General features: G+C 48.4%; 1 protein-coding gene and 1 pseudogene across 1 annotated transcript in view; one reads left to right on the top strand and one right to left on the bottom strand.

The window, feature by feature from the left end:
• LOC147612706 (rhomboid-like protein 20) overlaps positions 1 to 18,625 on the bottom strand; it is a 42,365-nt gene extending 23,740 nt beyond the window's left edge. The window contains exons 1-4 of the mRNA XM_086783281.1: positions 18,422 to 18,625; positions 6,919 to 7,019; positions 6,652 to 6,792; positions 6,496 to 6,562 (exon numbers count right to left, since the gene is read on the bottom strand). Of these exons, the coding sequence (XP_086639407.1) occupies positions 6,496 to 6,562; positions 6,652 to 6,792; positions 6,919 to 7,019; positions 18,422 to 18,446 (334 nt within the window). The 5' untranslated portion in view covers positions 18,447 to 18,625. The remainder of the gene's footprint in view (positions 1 to 6,495; positions 6,563 to 6,651; positions 6,793 to 6,918; positions 7,020 to 18,421) is intronic.
• On the top strand, positions 134 to 5,129 carry LOC147612707 (uncharacterized; annotated as a pseudogene).
• Positions 18,626 to 19,283: the final 658 nt, after the last annotated feature.

The following is a 19,283-nucleotide window of genomic DNA, read 5'->3' on the forward strand; positions in this document are numbered from 1 at the left end:
TCTCTCTCTCTCTCTCTCTCTCTCCCTCTCCCACCTGCGCATCCCCTCCCACCTCTCTCTCTCCCCGCTGCCCACCTCTCTCTCTCTCTCTCTCTCTCCCGTCGCCTTCGCATCTCTCTCCCCGTCGCCTGCGCATCCCCTCCCTGTCGCTTCATTTTGGTCGCCGCCTGTGCTGCTGCTGCTGCCGCCATGTGAAGCCCCATCCCAATCCAGGTTATGTTCGCCACCCTTTGCCTCACCCACCCTTGCTCAGGCCTCAAAGGCAGCAACATAAGTGTTAGGGTTCTATCTCTCCGAGGTACATCGACATGGCCAAGGGTGCAAGCAAAGAGGAGATAGTCAAAATGGAGGATAAGCTGAACATCTCCAACAGAGAAAACAAGAAGACGGCGGACTCCGCCATCATCAACATCATCAACCGACTTTCCAAAGTCGAGAAGGAGATCGAAGCTTTACAAAAAGAGAAGGAAGCTTTGAAAAGGGAGAAGGAGACTTGGGAGAAGGAGAGGGAGAAAGAGAAGGAAGGAGGGAAGAAGGAGGGAAGAAGGAGAAAGAAGCATGGAAAGAGGAGAAAGAGGGATGGAAGAAGGAACAGGACACTATGAAGGAGGAAATCGACATCCTCAAAGCAGAGGTGATCTCTCTACGGGACCGACCACCACGGGAGGAGGGGGAGATTGTGGAAGTTGACAAAGAGACCATCAAAGAGGAACTCACCAAGGCAATCACCAAGAGCCTAGAAGGTAAGATGGAGGCAACAAGGGAGGGTTGGGTAGAAGCGGTGAAGAGGAACATCAAAAAGGAAGTGAAAGAGGATGCCCAAAAAGAAGGGCTCCAAATCGTCAACACCACCATTGAGGAGGAGCGGATGCAACATGCTCGTAGACTCAATGTGAGAGTCACTAGGACTCCCGAGGTAGCCGACTCTACCCCCGAGGGGGATGGGCGGACACTATGCACACGACTTGGATACTCACATGACGGACCCCCCCCCCCTCCCCTTCCTCGAAGCTTGGAGGGCCGGGAAAGACATGACAAAGAAGAGAGCTCTCATCATACAGTTTCGGGATGTGGAGGCACGCACCATCTTCATGAGGAAGAGGGTCATACTACGAGGCTTAGAGGGAGCTCCTATTTTCTTGGATGATGATCTCACGAGGATGCAGCTAGAGCATAGGAGAGCTTGCATGCCACGAGTCTTACACGCGAGGAGAGAAGGCAAGAAGGCCTTCTATCGAGATGGTCACCTCATCATTGATGGCTGGCCCATGGATTAGCGGTTTGGGGCCTATGGGACACAGACCAAGCCACTGACAGAGATACACATGGCAGTATGGAACTCTAATGGTTCACTATGGGTGCAGCCTAGACGACTGGAGCATGTTATGGTGAGGAGAGACATCATACTTCTGACAGAGACACATCAAAGCCCAAAGAGAGGGCTACCTCGAGTAGAGGGATTCCAGTGGGAGTCAGCATACAAGAGGACCACACGCCAGGGTACCTCGAGAGGGTCGGGGGGGGGGGTAGCAGTTCTATTCAGACGAGAGCTACACGGGAGACTGAGAGTGGTAGCACAGGATCCAGAGGCCATATACATGTGGATCAGCTTACAGCTCTCACAGGACAGGGTTATATACATATCCCTATGTTACTTTCCTCCATCAGGATCCTCCTATGTCATTACAGAGGACATGCCACAGGAGGAGGAGACAGGAGCCTCGCCATACACTTGTCTGTCAGAGGAGATTATGCATTATTCTACACTAGGGGAGGTATTTCTTACAGGTGACTTCAATGCCCACACACAGAGCAGACAGTGTGAGGTGTATGACTATGATGACATGGAGATCCTCCACCCTGTGGATCCAGAGGAGATAGGGGCTAGTCGGGCATCAGAGGACACTCGACCAGACAGAGGACATTATGGGGACCACTTACTAGAGTTGGGAGCCAGGCAACATCTCGTTATTTATAACAGGATGCTACAGTGGCCGGGATCAGGAGGGCTGACATGCTTCCCACATGGGGGTCATACACGGACCGAAGGCACGGTGGTAGACTACATTATGGGGTCTTTGGAGGCATCACAGCTTGTCACCTCATTCTCCATCCCACCTCGTCCTATTGAGGCAGATCATACATACTTGGCATTTTCACTAGCCGGATCACCAGTATCACCAGCCCCCACATACTGACGCCACACACTACCATCTACTTCACACATGACATGACAGACATACACACTGGCAGAGAAGAGGATGGGATCCTACTCATGGATCCCCTGGGCCCTGGCACCTATGGATACCATTACAGCCCAGCTGGCATCACTCCTACACACGGCTGCATTACAGAGCTTCCCACATCATGTCCACTCAGGAGAGCCTGCGAGATCTGGGACTATGCCCCAGAACAGATGGTATGATGACGAGTGCAGAGCCCTATACTCACGACTCCGCATACAGAGAGCCTTGGGAGCCATCACAGGGCAGGAGTTGAGGAGAGAGATGAGACTTACTCGCCGCAAAAGGCGGGCCTTCGCAGAGATACAGGAGCTAGAGATCTTCCATTTCTTCATGAGTAGAGATAGCCCTATCTCATGGCGGCACTTCAGAGAGCCCCGAACACCGACACCCATTGCAGACCCACACACATGGCACACATATGCAGAGGGCCTATACCACGCCCCACAGCAGCCATCTATACCTCAGCCACAGGAGCCTCGACCTACCACAGCTAGCTTCTTCACCCACTCGATGGTAAAGGAAGCTATTCGCCGCCTACAGCATGGACGAGCCGCCGACCATATGGGCCTACAGGATGAGCATCTCATATATGCAGTAGATTCTTTGGCTCCTTTTCTTGCACACCTGTTTAACAGGGCACTAGCAGAGGGTTTGCCTGCGGAGTGGACGATGCACACCATTGTGCCAATCCACAAAACAGGGATATGCTCGATCCGAGCAACTACAGGACGGTTATGGTTGGCCACGTGTAAACTCTATGGTGCAGTGTTGGAGCAAGAGCTTAGCTTATATGCTGAGCGAGCAGGTTTACGCTCATCAGGGCAGGCAGGCTTCAGGAGAGCTTTCTCTACCACTGACCATGTATTCACTTTGAGATGTATGATTGATCACGCCATAGTGAGGAAGAGAAAGCTCTATTGCTGCTTTGTGGATTTCCGCAAGGCATTTGACACAGTACCATGAGAGAGGCTCTTTCAGCGCCTGCAGTCTCTTGGCATACCAGCAGATATGACATGGGGCATCTATGCATTATATGAGCAGGTTTTTGGGCGAGTCAGATGCCCAGGAGGTATGTCCAAGACTATTGCTAGCACCATTGGTGTGAAGCAAGGATGCCCACTTTCCCCACGCTATTTGGGTTATACATTGATGAGGTGGCTGACTTCATTACACGAGGAGGTGGAGATGGAGTTGATCTAGCAAGTACCTCAGTACATATTATGCTTTATGCTGATGATATTGTATTAGTGTCTGAGTCTCCAGGAGGTCTACAGCAGCATCTACATGCACTCGATGATTTCTGCACACAGAGGGGTCTTACTGTGAACCTTGGGAACACCAAGGTTATGGTCTCTCATACATCGAGACACGGCAGGAGTCAGCTGACATTCACTCTCGCAGGACGCCAGGTGGAGGTGGTGACATCATACGTGTACCTAGGGGTTACCTTCTGTGCAGCAGCCACGCGCTTCACCATGGGTTCAGCAACTAGAGCTAGATTGACACGGGGATACGTAGCATTGGCTATGCTAGAGAGACAATGCCACCAGGCGCATTTTTAGGAGCCCGGACGAAGGGGTGGCTATTTGACACATTAGTCACACCGGCACTGATGTATGGAGCAGCGGTATGGACGCCAGGCCTTGCTACCCATTGGTGGAAACAGATAGAGAGACCACAGGCCCTCATGATGGCACGCATGATACGCAGCAAACCGTCGGTACCTCATGACATTATCCGAGCAGAGTTTGCTGCGCCTCCTATGATGGTAGAGGCCATATTCCAGACTATATGCCTCCTAGACAGATTCAGAGAGATGCCATAGGACAGATTGTCATACAGAGCTTTTGAGGCATCAAGACAGCTGGCTGAGGCAAGAGACAGAGGATCATGGTATGCACAGGTCACACATTGGTTCTCACAGCATGGCCTAGACATGGATCATCTACCACCATTCCAGTATGACAGGGATGCACCACATATCCGTCTCTCATAGTGAGAGGAACAGAGTATTGAGACAGGACCTATGGCAGCTCTATACACGAGAGACATGGATATCGCCTACACAGCCTCTTCCACCAAAGATGCTGTATCACTTCATGAGTATCACTGATGATGGATTTATAGAGAGGCCTAGATACATAGAGGGCTTTTTACCACATGGCTCCCGAGTAGCTATTGGTCAGCTTAGAGTCTCATCACATCGATTGGAGATCGAGACTGGCAGAGCAGCACGGATCCCCCGAGAGGAGAGGGTATGCAGATTGTGCAGAGAGGAGGTGGAGAGTGAGGAGCATTATGTATGCAGATGCAGAGCATATACAGCCATCAAAGAGAGAGATCCCATTTTATTCAGAGAGCCACATTCCCTACACCAGCTCTTTGAGGCAGCAGACCAGCGCATACTGGGGAGATTCATTCTAGACATACAACGTCACAGAGAGACATCATTACAGGCTCAAACAGCTCCAGAGGGGGGACGACAGACACAGATTACTACATTTTTTCAGAGATCCACCCCACTCCCAGCCCCTACACAGCAGGGAATTACTCTCCAGAGAGCAAAGACACTCAGAGCCCACAGGAGAGAGGACACCTGGCTTTCGGACACCACGCCTATACCAGAGAGAGATGACAGAGATCAGAGCTCAGTTTCACAAAGAGGGTGCGGAGCGACTGGCTCGCTTCAGAGCAGACCCAAGCATGTTCTTCAGGGAGCTGTGGACACCCCCTTCATTGATGTATACCATTTTATACCCCCAATATGGTACAGGATGGAGCTAGCTAGGTTGCATATCATGATTGTATACTCCATGCATATAGCTTTGCATTCTCCTAGTAGTAGAGCTCCATCCCCTCCCCCCACTCATTGTACTTATTGCACACCCAGTTTCAGCTTTTTAGTTCAGTACTTTTTCATTTTGTTGGGATGATAGAAGATACCCCACACAGGTACCTGATTTGTCTCATAGGCCAAGTTCGGTCTTTTGGAAGACGTTAATAAAATCCCCCCACCCCCCCCCTCCCTCCCTCCCTCTCTCTAATGAGAGGAACAGAGTGATGAGACAGGACATATGGCAGCACTACATACAGGAGACATAGACAGCACCAGAGAGCCCACTACCACCGAAGATGCTGTATTACAGAGACCACTTTATGAGCATCTCAGGGGATGGTTTTATACATCGACCGCAGTACATGGATGTATACATGCCACACAGCTCTCGCGTTGCTATTGGACAGCTACGAGTCTCATCACATCAGCTAGAGATAGAGGCTGGGAGAGCGGCACGGGTTCCCAGAGCTGAGCGGATATGCAGATTGTGCCGCAAGGAGGTGGAGACTGAGGATCACTTTGTATGTAGATGTAGAGCCCACCAGGGGGTCAGAGATAGATATGCAGGATTGTTTGAGGAGCACTCTTCACTACATCAGTTGATGGAGGCCTCGGACCAACGACAGCTTGGCAGACTACTACTAGAGCTTCATAGTTCGAGAGAGAGACTCCTCCAGACACCCGCTCCCACTAGGGGTGGGAGACAGTCCCAGCTCACAGATTTCTTCCAGAGAGCTATGCCAGTGCCAGCTGATGTACCACGTGGGGTGACCGCACAGAGAGCAGAGGAATTGAGAGCCAGGAGGAGACCTAGACAGACTGGACATAGAGCACCCCGACTCCGTCACCGAGAGATAGCAGCTATCCGAATGAGACACCAGATGGAGACACAGGAGAGGCTAGCTCGCTTTCATTCAGACTCAGGGTACATGTTCATGCCATTCACAGCCTCAGCATCGGCGATGTATGATATCTTATATCCCTCTTATGGCACTGGATGGAGTTAGACATAGATCTGCATAGCATGCTTGTACTACCCCTTCAGCATATAGAGATGCTTGCCTTAGCACTCCATCCACATCCCCACCCCCCTTATATTGTTTGTATATGGGCTCCACCGATCCATGATGATTCACAGTTGTATCCAGACACATGCACACTTTTTCTTTTGTTTCTTTTCTTCCGATGACCGGAAGAACACAGTTGTATTATTTTTTGTCTCATAGGCCGACTTTGGCCTCTCGTAGACGTTAATATATCTTTCTCTCTCTCTCTCTCTCTCTCTCTCTCTCTCTCTCTCTCTCTCTCTCATACATACATGTCTCCAGAGAAACTTGGCAACAACATTTGGATGTAGCAAGGTTGAAATTCAGCACAACCAAATTAGTTAGAAGAGTAAGCCCTTATACGTACCTTTCACTATCAAGATAGCCGCTAAATTGAGAATCGTGGTCACCATAGTAGAGAAGAGTAAAAACACCTAAAAAGAAGAAGAACCAATTCAAATATATGGTTGATAAGAATCAATGGCATACCCTCTATAGAGAAGAGAACTTTATGACGGACTACCGTATACTTGTTGGAGCCAATTTGTCTCTCAAAAACTCGAAAAAAGTACATAAGATAAAGGCCGAATATTAGTTCAGGTGTTGATGAGAAAATGCACGTTGATGTCAGAACCCGCCAAAACTGGAATCGTTTTACTATAGCCTGATTTTTTTCCCCCAAAAAAAAAAAAAGTTCAGTTTCAAGCAATGGCACGTTATGGCCAATTATCAAGTGCAAAAAGTGCTCTGCCAAAAAAAGAGAGAAATATTTTTATTTAAAAAATATGACCTGGTAAGAAAGGCTGCAAGCCTTGGCCCCTCCTTGTGTGCCCACCAATACCGAGGCGATGCCACATGCTATCACCACCACCTTTGACACAGGGGCATTGTCTGCCACCACCATATGGATATGTGAGATGAGCAAAGAAGGTGTCTCAAAAACAACAAACCACAACTACATAGATGGATGAAAAGGAGCATTCAAAAAAACATGAAACTTGTCCCGTGTTAGTTGGTCCAGCGGCAAGCATGCATTGTTAAGAAAGAGAGAGAGAGAGAGAGAGAGAGAGAGAGAAAGAAAGAAAGAAAGATATATTAAGCGTCTACTAAAGACCCAATGGGCCTATGAGACCAAAGTGGTACAATAATGTCCATGGCATATCTCATCATGGAATGGAAAATAAAACAGAATGAAAACATAAATATAGCTATCTCACTGGGGTGATACAAAACTGTCCATGGAAACTCGTCATGGAAAACTAAGAACATAAAAACATGGGAGCAACATCAGCTCCGAGTAGATGGTATACCACTCTCCAAAATGTCAAGCATGGGGTTGACGAGTATGGCCGAGAGGTCTCCCTCAGCTATGTCACGTGGAAAGGTAGCAGGTGGAGCATGTCCTGGATCTGGAGCTGATGAGGTGATCGTGGCCGACAAGGGGGGGGGGGGGGGTCGAGGGCGTCGGGCATGCTGGATGCAGAGGCTCGGTCCGAGGTAACTCCTCTCGGGCGAGGTAGGTCCAGAGTAGCTCGTGGAGGGTCCACAAGATCCACTATGTCGGTTTCCTCCACCTCTTGGGTCCGGAAGAAACTGGTGATGGTTGGCTGCCGAGGGAGGGTGCGGGGTGGTTGGGCTTGTGTCTCAAGAAGGTGTCCCTGTGTCTGCGGAGCTCAAGCAGGAAGAGGCCCAGGCAACGCTGGTCCTGGAAGTCAATGATCCTGGAGAGTGGACCGAATCCCTTACGAAATAGACAGTGAAACCTCCCGCGGATCTCATAGTATACTGGGCAGCGGCAGATGTAATGCTCCTCCATCTCAACCTCTGTGTGGCATAGTCAGCAGTTCCTCTCCTCTCTGGGTGTCCGTACAAGCTTCCCGGATCTAAAGATGCGCTCAGCTCTACCTGTCTCCACTCTGAGGCGGTGGGAAGAAACCCGTATCTGGCCAATCGCAATCCACATGGCATGGGACATGTGAACACACAAGTAGCCCGGCTGCTAGATGAATCCATCCTTAGTGAGTGTGAGGAAGTGGTCTCTGTAAAAGTGCATCTTCGTGGGGAGCTCCGGGGGTGTGATCCATGTGCAATGTGTGTAGAGGCTAAGAAGATCTGACCGGATAACCCGGTTGGTGTCCTCGTGAGACAGCCGGAAAAAAGGGGAGTCCAAACTATACTGAAGGGGGGGTAGGAGGTCCATGCAGAGCCTGTATACTGAGAACCAAGTGGAAACCAATGCATACCATACTCCAGAGTGCCCCTCAAGTGCTAGCTCTTTGGAGGACTCCAGGGCAAGCCTCGGGTACCTGTGGGGATCCATGTGAGTGATGCCTACCAGTGTGGGACCAGTATGGGGATCAATATGCCTGCCAGTGTGGGACCAGCCCCGCCTAATCCATCAATGAAGCTCGAGATCTCGTCAATTAGAGGCTGAAAAAAGTGGGTGATAGAGGGCAGCCCGTTTCACCCCAATGGTGCTAGAAATCTCCTGTGATGTACCTCCTGGGGCTCTCACTCGTCCGGTGACGGACTCATAGAGGGCGATGATGCTCCAAACCATGTCAGATGGGACTCCGATCTCTTGTAGACGGTGTAAGAGGCGGGCTCGGGGTATAGTATCAAAAGCTTTGCGGAAATCCACAAAGCAACAGTAAATCCTCTGGTGTCGTGCTCTACCCTCCTCAATAATGGCACGGAGGGTGAAGATGTCGTCAAGGGTAGAGTAGCTCCTCCGAAAGCCAACCTGTCCTGAGGCTCTGCATCCCTGGCTCTCTGCAAATGAACTGAGCTCCGCCTCTAGCACTGATAAATAGAGCTTGGCCAATGTGTGGCCAATCATGATCGTCCTATAGTTATTAGGATCAAGTGGATCTCCGGCTTTGAGGATGGGGGTGATGGTGTTGGTGGACCAAGAGGGTGGAAATCCTTCACAAAGGGCTCTATTGAACATGTAAGCTAGTAGGGGCGCTAGGGTATCATGGGCATGCGAGATGTACTCGGCAGTGAGTCCCTCATGATCTTGGGCTCGCCCATTGCGTAGTCTACGAATGGCCTTGAGGACCATGCCCTTTGTGAAGAAGGTGGAGGTGGTGGGGCGGGGGTCTAGTGGTGGGGGTAGGGGTAGGGATGGCTGATGGGGGATATGATAGAGGGAGCGTGCATAGGAGTGCCATGTGTCTAGGCAGGTGATAGGTGTGGGAGGGCGATGTTCTCGGAGTTTCCTCCATGCCTCTTTGCAGTTCGGCCCTAAGAAAAGTCGGTATAACTCATCCTCTTTCTGAGCATAGAACTCCCGTTTCTTGCGTCGGGTGAGCCGTTGAGAAATCTGTTCTGCTTGGCGCTTCATGATTTGCCCAATCTGTACCTTTTGCTTAAGACAGGAGCGTGTGGCCCGTCATCATACCAACAGTTCTGGGGCATGGAACCGCAAGGTGGCTTGGCGGTAGACCGCCGCATGCATATGAAAGAAGCTGTGGCGGATGTGTGGAATATGGTGGTGAGTTGTGTTGTGAGGGTGGATAGGGGGACAGTAGGTTCCACATCCTGGAGTTGGCGGTAGATGTGGTTGGAGTAAACAAGGTCAAGCTCGTGATCAAAGAGGACCTGAGTGTAATGTGAGATGGGGGGAGGTGGTGGAGGGACGAGTGGTGTGCACGTAAGAGTGAAAGAGAGGTAGGCATGGTCAGCTTCAAAAGGGGGTGGCGGAATGGAGAAGTCGGGGATAAGGTGTACCAAAGCCAGAGATCCCATAAGGTAGTCCACAGTGCTAGTACCTCCTGAGCAAGGGAAGGAGGTGAGGGCGCCGGAGGAGGGCCATCGGGACATCCCGTTATAGATAACGAGACCATGTGCAGCTCCCAACTCTAAGAAATATCTCCAGGACACTGTGACCTCCTCACGGTCCTATGATGATCGCTGCTGCCCTGAGTCAGTGATGTCCAGCTCATGTAGTCTAATAGGGTCGTCTGGATCGAGTAGTAGAACCTGCTGACTTCCCGTCCTGGCGTTGAAATCCCCGAGTAGGACGACTTCCCCCAACTGTGAGAACTCCATGATATCCTCATATAATGGTAAGTACGGTGACTAGCCATGCTGTGCAGCGTAAGGGCAGTGGCATGGTGCAAAATAACACACAACAATGTGGATGACTCTGTCACTGCTAAGCTGTAGCCGCACCCAAAGATATCGTGCATCCTCGTCCTTCCGGACGATGCTGAGAATCTGTCGGAGATGGGATCTAAAAAGGACAGCTACCCCCCCGAGCCACGTACTCCTCCTGATGTGCGGGTCTCGCCTCGAAAAGCTGACTCCCACTCATACGCGGCTATGTATGGTAAGCCCCTCTCAGGGCTCGCTCTGATGAGTCTCTGTAAAAAAAATGACATCCCTGCCTGTGAGAATCTCGCTCAAGCCTCCGCATGCCATTGCAGTTCCATACTGCCAACCCCAAGTGTTTGGTCTCATAGACCTATTTGAGACGGCGCTCAGTGATAATGACTACCATCCCTATAGATAGCCCACTTGCCTGCTCTGCGGGCCTCATGAACAGTCACCATCGCCTCACACCAGTGTGCCACCTGTGCTGGAGTGAGATCATCTCCCATGTACACCTGTGTGCCCTTGAGGGCAGCCGCCTGTCTAAGAAGGCCTGTCTACTGGTGGCATCAAGGAATCTAATGATGAGGGGTCGCTCTCGTGTCATATCCTTTCCTGCCCTCCATGTGTCTGCAAAGGGGGGGGCGATCCCGTCCACTCCTCGCATCTGGCAAAGTGTCATGGCATCCTCCTTTGGGGAAGCCCCCGCCTGTAGCCCCCGTACTCGCACATGGAGGGCCCTATCCTTCCTGCGCTTCTCCTCCTCGAGAGTCTCATGTATGATGCTCTGCGGGGGTTTGTGCTTCTTCACCACCTCCACCCCATCTTTCTTCGTGGTCTGCAGTTCTTCCCACAGCTTATCACTCGCAGCTTTCAACTGCTCCAAGTCAGTCCTTAAACCCTCCTGAATATTCAGTTCCCCTTCCTCCACTGTGTGGTCCTTGACCGTAGCCTTTAGGGCTTCCATTTCTGCCCGGAGTTCCCCTATCATTGGGGCAGCTTCTGGCATTCCTCTTTGTTGCAGTTGGGTCCTCCGCAACTTGGGGCAGCTTCTGGCATTCCTGTTTGTTGCAGCTGGGTCTCTTTCAACATCTGAATCACCTCTTCCTGGTGGTTCACTTGGGCTGTCAGTTCTTCAATCCTGTTGTTCTTTCCTTGTATCTCCTTGCGGAGGTCTTCCAACTGTTTTTCATGTTGGTTCAGGACCCTCTGAGTAATTTCTTGGTGTTGTCCTCCACTATCTTGATGTATGCCTCCAGCTCCTGTAGGTTTGTTGTGTTATTTCCCCTAGTTGCTGCCTTGGGGGCCTGAGCAAGGGCAGATGGGAAAAGGGGGAGCAAGGGCCACGCAGTCGAAGGGGGCCTGTGTACAACACGGAAGCAGGGGCGCAGGGCGGAACACGCAGTGAGTGGAAGTCCGCCTGTGTACAGCCCGAGCAGGTCAGCACAGCAGTGCTGCTAGCACAGGTGCGCAGTGTAAGCAGGGCAGCGGCGAACAGCGCGAGAGCAGGGAGACCACCAGCGCGCAGCGCGAGCAACGAAGGAGCAAAGGCGTCACGCCATGGAGACCAGCACACAGCGCGAGAGAGAGAGAGACAGAGAGAGACAGAGAAAGAAAGATATATTAACGTCTTCAGTGGCTACCGATCCATCCTGCCTCCTTAGCTGGCGTACTCCTGCTCGAGCATGGCAGGGTCCAATAATCTCAAAGAACTCCCCAGTCACTCTATCGCCAAGCTGCGTCCACTGAGAGGCCTGGCGATGATAGTAGAACTCATGTCTCTGCTCCTCTGCCTCTCTAACCTCCTGGCGTGCCTGGCTCAACTGGGACGCCACCCACTCACATGTAGGCTGCTGCTCCTGAAGGCGCTGGAGCGAAGCAAGGCTACGTCTCAAACGACGCTCCCGCTCTCGTGTCTCCATGAAGTTGAAGTTACCTAACAGTGGGACGATGCATGATATTTTCCATGTTTCTTGGTTAAAACCATATGTTGGACCAAAAGTTGTTGATATTTTAAATGAACAGCAGCCAGACGTGGTAGACAAAGCAGAAGTCATCGAGCCTGAGCAGATCCTTCTTCATCATTGGAAGCATGGTTCCGGTCGACGAATACGTCAGTTCTATACGAAGTTCCGAGATCAAGGTACCCATGAAGCCGTTTGGCTAGACAAGGAGTTCTTTCAAGAGTACCCCCAGTTGTTGACGGACTACTTGGAAGTCATGAATCTGCCGCCAAGCTAAGCAGGAGGAAATGTCACATGCACTCTGCACTGTAGTACATGGTGACAAGATGGCTCATCATCATCACTGCAACATTGTATAGTATTAGTACCTTTTAGGATGATAATTGTCGTACGTCGTGACCCCATCGTAACCCTCAATCCAAGATAAGTCAAGCACGAGCTACGTAGGTCATTCTCAGCCTTAGACAGTCAGTCAATCAATCCAAGTCCCTTAACCCACTTGAAGAGATGCATTCATGCATGTAGAGTCAGTAGAAGCCTTAGAGTTTGCATCAGAACATGTGTGCATTTACGCATTGTATTCATTCCATATGCATGTAGGCCATCTAGACCACTAGAAAAGCCTTCAGATATCATCTAGCAGTCATCAGTATTTATCCAATATTATTCCCATATTTTTCAACATTTATTGGGCATTTTTTACATCATTTATATATTTGACAAGTGCAATCGGCCAACCCTGTAGCCAGCCAACAACCCATGTCCATATAAATAGCCCAGCATATCATCCTCTCATTCATTCATATCATAATTCAGCAATCAAGCATCAAGCATTGGAGCCTTCAGCCTAAGGAGCATCAACGATTGAATATTCAGCATCTAGAGCACTTCAGCTGTAACTCGCCCGAGGGACTAGGGCCTTTGACACACTTGTTGATACCATCAATGCATATTAAAACATTAAACATGGCCACAGCCTTAACACATATCCATCATCACTTTGCATAAAACATAAAGCTGGACAAAACGTCCACAAATGCTAAAAATGGAGCTTGCACGTGTGACACCGCATAGAGGCCGGAATGGGCCGACCCCCCCTTGGAGTATTTTATTACCCAAGGAGAATAATATCATGTACAAGCTTTGAGGGCCTTACTCTCCCCACGGGAGATGCCGGATTATCCCTATACAAATGCCATAACACAGCCCAACACAAGGCTACCAGCCCGGAACATAGGCTGTAGAAATACCGAGCCAACAATATAATCCATATACCTCCGTTTGGGTACTGATTCTTCCCCAAAAACCACGGGTCTTCATGCAATAGAGTTGGTACAGCAAGTACAACTCTCCATTCATTTGGTACAGCAGGTACGGTGGCTGGTACAGCCAGTACGGTGGCTGGTACAAGTACGATGGCTGGTACAGCAGGTACAATGGCTGGTACAACAAGTGCAGTGGCTGGTACAGCCAGTACGGTGGCTAGTACAGCAAGTACAAAAGCTGGTACAGCCGATACAATGGGTGGTACAACAAGTACAGAAGCTGGTACAGCTAGTACAAGGGCTGGTACAACAAATACAGCAAGTACAAATGCTGGTGCAACAAGTACAATGGCTAGAAATCATAATAAATGATTAAATACCCTTGCCTTCAGTATTTCTTCGCGATGGAAGCCTCCAAAACAGTCCCCAACAGCCGGTATTCTTCATGGGCAGCCTTCAAGAGAGAGAGAAAGAGAGTAGCCATCATTAGGGAAGCCTTCAACGGTGGTAGAGGCTAGTGTGCTCCAATTTATAGATTTGGACCTCCCATGAGCTAAAATGGCAAGAGAAGGTTACGATGACAAGTGGAGAGCCACACAATAGCTGAAGTGACAAGTGTGAGGCCACTTGTCTCACTTCGATCCTTTTTCTAACAAGTGTCAGGCCACTTGTCTCACTTTGGTCCACTTTCTTGCCACATGTCCTAATCTAAGAGATGGGTCCTTCCATAATCTTTACCTCTAAAAATATCCCAACTGGTAGACATTCTGTCATAGGCACTTTCTAAAAATATCCCAACTGGTAGACATTCTGTCATAGGCACTTTGCCAACTCTTGGTATCTGCTCAATTCCAGATGTAATGACGCGAACAGAATTTCCATCGGAGTCGGGCCAAAAATAGTAACTCTCCTAAATTTTAGGAGTGTGGTCCTTTGTATTCTAGGATAATCCCCCATTCCCAAAACTTGTACTTTCCAAATATTTAAGCATCCTGGAGTCCACCAGATCCCTTCCAGACTGGGAAATGTCCAGGCTGGTGACATCCTCCCCATCTTCTTAAAAGTTGTCCGCAACTTTAAGCTTCAAGGCATATATTCAAGATATAATCATGTGCCATCGATTGGGCGAGACGAGACAGTCTCAAAAATCCAATATAACTGAAGAATCCATGTCCCAAAGAAATGGGCGAGACTAAATAAGTCTCCATAATACCAATATCAATATCATGTCCCAAGATAAATGGGCGAGACAAAAACAATCCCATAAGTCGAGATATCATAATCATGTCCCAAGTAAATGGGCGAGACAAATCAGTCCCATAAGTCCGGATATCATAATCCATGTCCCAAGTAAATGGACGAGACAAAAGAGTCCCATAAGTCCAGATATCATAATCCATGTCCCAAGTAAATGAAGTAAGCTATAAATTGAGTGTGGACGCACTTACCACCTATCATCATTCTTGTACTTGAAAATATTCCGCCTGCCATCATAACACACCATGTGTGCATGGCCGGAATCCACACGGGCACCGCCCGAAAGTCCACAAATGTCCTGCCATGTCCTTGGACTCATATGCATCCACTCATATGATCCATACACATGCCCAGGTATAATACATACATGCATCCGCATGTTTCTAGGCCTGACACGCATCCGCATGTCCCTAGAATATAGGGGTTTGTGACATTCCCCCCGGCTTCTAATCAGTTGACTGCAACTGAAAAGCCTCCAGATAGGCCTCATCCACTCTGTGCTAACCACACACCTTGGAGTAGAGGTGGACTTTGTCCATAAAAGCATCATATCCATGAGATATCCAAAGATTTCTTCTCTATAAACTCGGACAGATTCGTCCATAGAAATTGCCTGTTAAGCCCAATATATAAATCTCGTCCAAGAAAGAAATCTCCATAGATATATTCCATCCCAATAAAGGAAGCCATGAAAAGAATTCATCCCACTAAAGGGAGCCATAAACAATGTTTCCCTGAAACCATCTCAAGGCAAACAACAACACTTTTCTCCTTGCATGGCTATACAAGGGTTAGTGTACATCAAAAACACTTCATAGCAAAAGCACTAACTTTGCAAACTCAAAGTATACTTAGCTTTTCTTTGCCAGGTTGGTCTCATGAAGCCAAAAGAAATATCTCGTCACCATATCCTTAAGATATCCTGAGAGATATCTCCGTAAAGCTTGCCTGTAAGCTTGATAATATAATCCAAAATATCCATATGGAAAGAGTGCTAAATGTGTGCACATAAAGCCAACTCCACACTTCCACAATAAAATTCTATGAATTCATAAATCCTTAGATCAACAAGCTGTCTATTGCTCATGCTCTTGCTTCATAAGCTATGAAGCGGCTGGCCATGCTTAACAGCAATGATGGTAAGTGTGGTCCCCACTTGAGATCTTTTCTCTTCCTTATTGATAGAAGGAAGCCTCCACTTCCAAGAAAGCCTATGCTCTGATACCAATGTAACTCGCCCGAGGGACTAGGGCCTTTGACACACTTGTTGATACCATAAAACATTAAACATGGCCACAGTCTTAACACATATCCATCATCACTTTGCATAAAACATAAAGCTGGACAAAACGTCCACAAATGCTGAAAATGGAGCTTGCACGTGTGACACCGCATAGAGGCCGGAATGGGCCGACCCCCCCCTTGGAGTATTTTATTACCCAAGGAGAATAATATCATGTACAAGCTTTGAGGGCCTTACTCTCCCCACGGGACATGCCGGATTATCCCTATACAAATGCCATAACACAGTCCAACACAAGGCTACCAGCCCGGAACATAGGCTGTAGAAATGCCGAGCCAACAATATAATCCATATACCGATTCTTCCCCAAAAACCACGGGTCTTCATGCAATAGAGTTGGTACAGCAAGTACAACTCTCCATTCAGCTGGTACAGCCGGTACCGTGGCTAGTACAGCCGGTACCGTGGCTGATACAGCATGTATGGTGGCTGGTACAGTCGGTACAGTGGCTGGTACAACGAGTACAGCAAGTACAAATGCTGGTACAACATGTACAGTGGCTGGTACAACAAGTGCAGTGGCTGGTACAGCAAGTACAGTAAGTACAGAAGCTGGTACAACCGGTACAATGGGTGGTACAACAAGTATAAAAGCTGGTACAGTTAGTACAAGGGCTGGTACAACAAGTACAACAAGTACAAATGCTGGTACAACAAGTACAATGGCTAGAAATCATAATAAATGATTAAATACCCTTGCCTTCAGTATTTCTTCGCGATGGAAGCCTCCAAAACAGTCCCCAACAGCCGGTATTCTTCATGGGCAGCCTTCAAGAGAGAGAGAAAGAGAGTAGCCATCATTAGGGAAGCCTTCAACAGTGGTAGAGGCTAGTGTGCAGCAAGAGAGCCTCCATAAATGAAGAGAGAGGGCTCCAATTTATAGATTTTGGCCTCCCATGAGCTAAAATGGCAAGAGAAGGTTACGATGACAAGTGGAGAGCCACACAATAGCTGAAGTGACAAGTGTGAGGCCACTTGTCTCACTTCGATCCTTTTTCTAACAAGTGTCAGGCCACTTGTCTCACTTTGGTCCACTTTCTTGCCACATGTCCCAATCTAAGAGATGGGTCCTTCCATAATCTTTACCTCTAAAAATATCCCAACTAGTAGACATTCTGTCATAGGCACTTTGCCAACTCTTGGTATCTGCTCAATTCCAGATGTAATGACGTGAAGCATTGTATCATCTTTTGCAATATAAAGTAGATTAGGTAAATTTCTCTCCGGTTTTCGTGTATTTGCAGCTTGTGGGATTATGTCTTTGATTAACGTTCATGAGCATCCCTAATCAGTATTTAGTTATCAAGCACGCTTCTATATGCATGTAGCACAATTTTCTTGTCCATGGAGGAGTTCTTTGATTAATGTTCATGAACACCCCTAATCAGCATTTAATTAGGGAAAAATCAAGCGCGCTTCCGCATGCATGTAACACAATTTTCTTGTCCATGGTGGAGTTTGCCCATAGTCTTTCTCTGTGTGAAGGCCATTGTATTCCTATGTGTAAAGGCCCTCAAAGACAAATCAGAAAGGTGTCCCCATTCAGACCCACCACCTTCCTGTCAGTTGAGGGCACCCTCTTCTCAGATGATGGCTCAACCCTTCATTGAGGCTACCTCCTCTTGGACAAGAGCTCAACCCTTAATTTTGACAAGGGCTTAACAAGCATCCAATTTTGTGAACCCATGGATGCCAATAAAAAAATGACACCTCATAGAAGGAACTGGTGTAGAACAGTAAAAATTCCGTAAAAATTCCTACAATGTGTTTCCTTTCAGGTACTGTCACGTCTAAAATCTCTCATTTGGTAACATTCTTCTTTGAACTCACAAGGTCAAAGAAGAAGGGGATTGAATGACCAACTATACATCTAACCAACGTTATCCCGGGAAATCATGACATTATGAGTCACCATCAGCGTACGTCTCTTGGGGTGTCATTGATTCATTTGCATAAATGAATCAAAAGCAGTTACCTGATTGGGTGCGCCTCCTGCTCGCCCCATCCTTGACTAAGGGAAAGGCTTTTAATCAGCCTTTCCACTCCCATTACTCACAGCTTTCCAGGATGAAAATACCTTTTCCCTAATTATCCATTCTCTAGTAGCTCGTTTCTAGTATTAACCCAACCCAATGGCATTTCTCTTGTCCAATTGCGCTCTTCTGAATCATCCAGCAGGCAAACAGATGCCTGCAGCCATATCTGAGGGCGATGCCAATAGTTTGGAGCCGAGGAGAGATGCAAGGGATTTCAGCATGATGGAGACCTACTTCATGGAAGCCCTTGTTTGCAAATGCTTATACCATTTCACGACTCCCCCCCCCCCCCCCCCCCGGCACACACACACACACACACAACAAAAAAGGGGGAAAAAGGGGGGAAATAACTGACAGAATTGCAGAGACTTACGGAATCCGGACGGCCCAGCGTTCATGGCGATTAAATGGGTTTAATTATAACTTGACCCTTCTGATCATCGCCTGTGGGCGATAAGGTTGCAGACAGCAGCAACAAGAAGCCCTAGAAATGGATCTCTCTTGCGTCCTTTCCTTTCTGTGTTGTTCTCTCACCGCCCACAACGCTGGAAATTCACATGGGCAGTATATGTAGTAGGATCAGAAGCGCCTTAAAAGGTAAGCAATTTTACTTACCGACTAGGCTTGTGGCGTGCCCGGACAACAACTTCTGAGTACTGTCTAAGGTGCCCGGCTGTGGAGATCAAACCCTTGTTACGTAATTCCATGAGCCCTTGTGAACCCAGTGGTTTGTAAATCTCCATTGTTTAATTGACATGTCTTCTTCTAGGGAAGTTTAAGGAGATCCATACACATCAAAAACCTCGAAATCCGTATGACCTATCAAAAAGCCATTTGCTAACTTCCCAACAAGGGACAATGATTTGCTTGATTTAATGTCATCAAAGAATGGGTTAAGTCGGCCATTTTTTTAGGAAATCACGTCATCAGTGAAACGAAGCTCCCTATTTTCCAAGGGGCAATGATCTTGAGAACAAACCATCCCCTAATTCTTTCTATTCTTCAAACCTTGAGTTACTACCAAGATCTCATGGTGTCACATAACTCCAAATTCATGCTCTAGTATGGCCACAAGATTCCTATCTTGGTGCAAGCCGCCCCAATAGTACAATTGTTGGCGCCACGATTGTCGAAGAAGAGGAGTCCATAAAAAAGGAGAGTTTTGGCCAAGTGGTTGATCAACACGTCTCCATGAATTAGGTGGAGGATCACTTGGTTTGATAATCATCACCACC

The sequence above is a fragment of the Cibotium barometz genome, chromosome 45 (genome assembly GCF_041138505.1).
Source record: "Cibotium barometz isolate CiBa-2024 chromosome 45, ASM4113850v1, whole genome shotgun sequence".
NCBI classification, from domain to species: domain Eukaryota; kingdom Viridiplantae; phylum Streptophyta; class Polypodiopsida; order Cyatheales; family Cibotiaceae; genus Cibotium; species Cibotium barometz.